Below are 3,916 nucleotides of genomic sequence, written 5' to 3'. Positions count from 1 at the left end.
TCTGCGCCCTTGTACGCGCACTCACGAGCCATCTCGGGAAACATGCCGTCGTGGCAGATGATCAGTGCGAGCTTGCAGCCGTTGGGGCCGTCGACGACCGGCACGCCGAGGTCGCCTGGCGCCCACGGCTCAACCGGCACCCATGGATGCAGCTTGCGGTAGTAGAGCACCTCGTTGCCGTCGGCGTCGAAGATCAGGCCCGAGTTGAACGGGCTCTCTGGCGCGGCAGGGTTGCGCTCCATGATCGAGAAGCACCCCCAGATTTTGTGTTGCACACAGGCCGCTCGCAGCCGCGCGACGATCGGGCCGTCGCGCTCACACATGATCTCATCGCAGACGTCCATAGACAGGCCGTGCAGCATGTATTCGGGGAACACGACGAGGTCCATAGAGGTGGAGCCGCGCCGCGCTTTGCCGACGAGAGCGCACACGCGGTCGACCTGAGCGTCGAGCTGGTCTTTCGTTTCGATGACGGGAAGCTGCAGCTGGCAGAGCCCGACGACCACGCCGTGGGGCGACTTGTTGAGGCCGCCGAGGCCGCTCGACATGCGTAGAGGTGGTGGGGTACAGCTGGAGCGGCGATTTTTCTTCTTTCGAGCTGTGTTGAGAGTTCAGGGGCAACCCCCGCCCGGCTCGTATATAGGTCTAAAGGGGCGTGCGGATCCTTAAATTCTTCTTCAGTCCCGTGTTTAGTGTTGTGAGAGAGAGTTTAGTTGCACCTTCAAAAATTCTTCTTTCTTTGAGAGAGAGATTTTTAGCAATACCTTAACAATACCAAACAACTCTAACACTCACACGTCATTTGGGGCCTGGAGCCCTGTTCACGCGCGCGCGAGACGTGCAGACAGGGTTGCCAGGTGAGAGCGAATGGCGCGGTTCACGCCTCGCACAACAGAGAGAGAGATGCGCTCTGCATGGTGGGACATAAAAGAGAGCGAGTACTCGGGCGAGTAGGCCGTGCGGTCAACGCTGCCGCGCGCGACTTTGCGCGCGAGGCGGCGCAGCTTGAGAACGGCGGTGGGCGAGAAGCCGCCGCCGAACGTCTCGTGGAGCAGCAGGTTGAAGTTGTTGCGCTTGACAAAGATCGCGTCGTGGTAGAAACCGCGATGCGCGCCTTCACGTAGCCGTGGCCGGTCTTGTGGGAGAAGGGTTGGCCGGGCTGCCAGCGCGCCTTGCAGCCCACATGTTTAGGCGGCGGGCCTTCTCTTCGGTGTTGCCAAAGGCGTAGGAGTGGCCAACGGAGGCGGGCGTGCCGCCACTCGAGGCGTTGCCAACGCCCGGCGAGGAGGTCTTGAGGAGGGGCGCACAGAGATGATTTCATTCACTTCATCGCACCCCCCCGGTCCCGCATGGGGTTCTGCGAGGTCGGTCTTGTACCCCTCGTTGTACTGCCGGGTGAGCTCTGGTTTCTCCTTGTCGCCGTGCACGACCGGCGCGTTGGCCGGGGCGCGCATCGCCATTAGATGAGCTCTTCAATCACAACACAGGGCAGGACAAAAACACAAGGATCCGCAAGCGGAGTACTCTGAGAGCACCCAACCAACAACCACACGCAAGCGCACTAGCTGACCCTACCTAGGGCCCGCCGCACTCTCGCGACCCTCGCACCGCCTGCCCCCCCAAGAGCTCATCGCCTCTGCGCTGTGGCTGCGCAGCCCCCACTACACCGGCTGGCGCCGTACACGTGAGGGTCCCGTCTCCGGAGGTGAGACTGTATTATCCGCAGCGATAGAGCCAAAGCTCCGCGCTCGCCACGCCCCGACGTTCAGTCGTTGAACCTCAATCCGTTGCCTCAAGCCCCCACCTGCCAGCGCGAAGGCGTGTCGAGGGTCGCACTAGTTTTTTTGTTCTTTGAAGGCAAAACAAAACAACGTGTTAGAGTTGTTTGGTATTGCTAAAAATCTCTCTCTCTTGAAGGCGCGTCCTTCCTTTCAAAGGACCGACCGTGAACGGCGGCGTGAGCGCCTGCCTGCCCGAGCGTGTCGCGCTACAGTTGTAGCGTGGTCGGCGTTGCCCTGTCCTCGGCCTCCTCGCACTCTCGCTAGCTGAGAGATCTCTGTCGTTCTCCGAGCCCTGGCAGCTGTCTGTCTGTGGGCCCGGGTGGGTTTTTTGCGGTGTCTGAACGTCGCGCTGCTGTCCCCTGTGAATTTATTTATCTTTTGCCCAAGCCTGAACTCCTCACTGTATCGCTCAGAGTGTCCCTTGTAATGTGAGAGAATGTGTTGTGTTCTGGTTTGCTATCCGCTTTCTCTTTTTGGGTCAAGAACCAGCGAGCGGCAGATGTCATCTTACGCTCGACCACAGTGGTGGGGTGCCTGTGCTGAGTGTCTTGTGTGTGTGTGTGTGTCGTCTGTGTGTCGCGCTCGCGCGTGTCGTCATCTTCTGCCTCGCGTCCACCCATACCGCGCTGGTGTCCAGTCCGGGCCTGACTGTTCTTCACCTTCCTACCTAACCTAACCTGCCTTGTGTCGCCTAGTTGCGCGGGTGCGCGGTCGCGCCCCTCTACCCTTCATGATTCCCACACCGACGCCGTCGTGGGATCGCTTGTCATGTGACAGAGTGCGTTTTGTTCTTGGGGTCCTCCCATCCGCCATCCCCTCCCTGCTCCCATCATCTGAGAGTGAGACCTGTCGCCATCGCTACCATCGCCTCTCTGAAAGCATCGCCTCTCTGGAAGAAAGAATTTCACAGAAACAACTCTCTCTGCTCTCTCACAGCGACCGGCTCGCACGCCGGAAAGCTTTTGTGTGTGTGCCGGTGTGTGTGCCAGTCCGCGCCAGTCTGCGCGCGCCCAACGGCTCGGCGAGGCGATGGCGCGCGTCGCAGCCGGCCTGGCACGGCGGCGCGGAGGGCGCTGTCCCCGTCGCGGTGGATCTGAGCTCGCTCGCCCCTCCGTGGCAGCCTCGCCCAAAGCCGTCCTCGCGCAAGGCTCGGCGGACCGTGCCGGCGGCGCCCGTCTCCATGGCTCCCGGGCCGCCATGGCTCGCCCCGGACGCGTTCCTTGCCGACGGGAGCTGCGCCCACAGGCGATTCCCCCCGTGGCCGGGCGCTCACCGAGTTTGGCTGGTGGTCGCTACTTCCGCCACTCGAGCTGTCGCCCGGGGACAGCTTGGCTCCGGCGCCTAAGCCGTGGGGCGGTGCCACCGAGGGCGAGTACGGGGAGGCGCATCCGTTCAGCTGCGAGCCACCGCCGGCCCCTCCTCTTCCGGGCGCCGCCTCCTCTTCACCGCACTTGGGCGGCGCTGCTCCCGACGCGATGCACGTCGATGAGGCCGGGCCGCATCCAGGCAGCGCCGCCGCCTTTGAGGACGACACCGCGGCAGCGGGGCCCTAGGAGCGGGGCCTTCTCGGCCGGGCGTGGAGCAAGCCCTCGCGCCGCCATCCTCCGACGAGGAGGAGAACGAGCCGCGGCTCAAACTGCAACGCCACCGCGACAAGGCCCGACCGCGGCGCGGGCTCGTCCTCCTGTCCTCGTCCGACGACGACGACTTTGAAGAGGCCGGACCGCCACGCGGCTCACGTTTCGCCGCCACGCGGCTCACGTTTCACGAGCGAGAGCCAGCTGGCGGCCGAGCTGGCCGACGCCGACCCAGCGCCATCCGGCGGGGCACACCTGCAGACCCTCGGGTGGCACGCGCGGGAGCCGCCGCCGCTGGTCGAGATCCTGGCCGAGCACTGGCGGGACGGCCCCGGCGGGCCGCAGGGCGCGCGTGCAGGAGCCAGCTCGAGGTCTCACCGCCGCAAGAGCTGGGAGTCCAATGTCGACGCACCGCACTTTGGTCGCGACAAGCGGCAGTCGCGCGTGCACGGGCTGGTGTTTGAGCAGCAGTCGGGCTTCTCGTACGAGCTTCCGCCGGGCGCGATCGACTTCAAAGCGCGCGAGTCCTTCTCCACGATGCTGTCCATGGATGGCGGG

General features: G+C 63.9%; 1 protein-coding gene across 1 annotated transcript in view; it reads right to left on the bottom strand.

The window, feature by feature from the left end:
• The window catches only part of EMIHUDRAFT_244108 (hypothetical protein), a gene marked incomplete at both ends in the record, with an annotated part of 1,100 nt that extends 552 nt beyond the window's left edge, over window positions 1-548 (bottom strand). The window contains one exon of the mRNA XM_005769874.1: window positions 26-548. Within this exon, the coding sequence (XP_005769931.1) occupies window positions 26-548 (523 nt within the window). The remainder of the gene's footprint in view (window positions 1-25) is intronic.
• Between the last annotated feature and the right edge of the window lie 3,368 nt (window positions 549-3,916).

This window comes from Emiliania huxleyi (genome assembly GCF_000372725.1).
Source record: "Emiliania huxleyi CCMP1516 unplaced genomic scaffold EMIHUscaffold_409, whole genome shotgun sequence".
Classification (NCBI taxonomy): Eukaryota; Haptophyta; order Isochrysidales; family Noelaerhabdaceae; genus Emiliania; species Emiliania huxleyi.
This window is presented reverse-complemented; position numbering and strand designations above follow the sequence as displayed.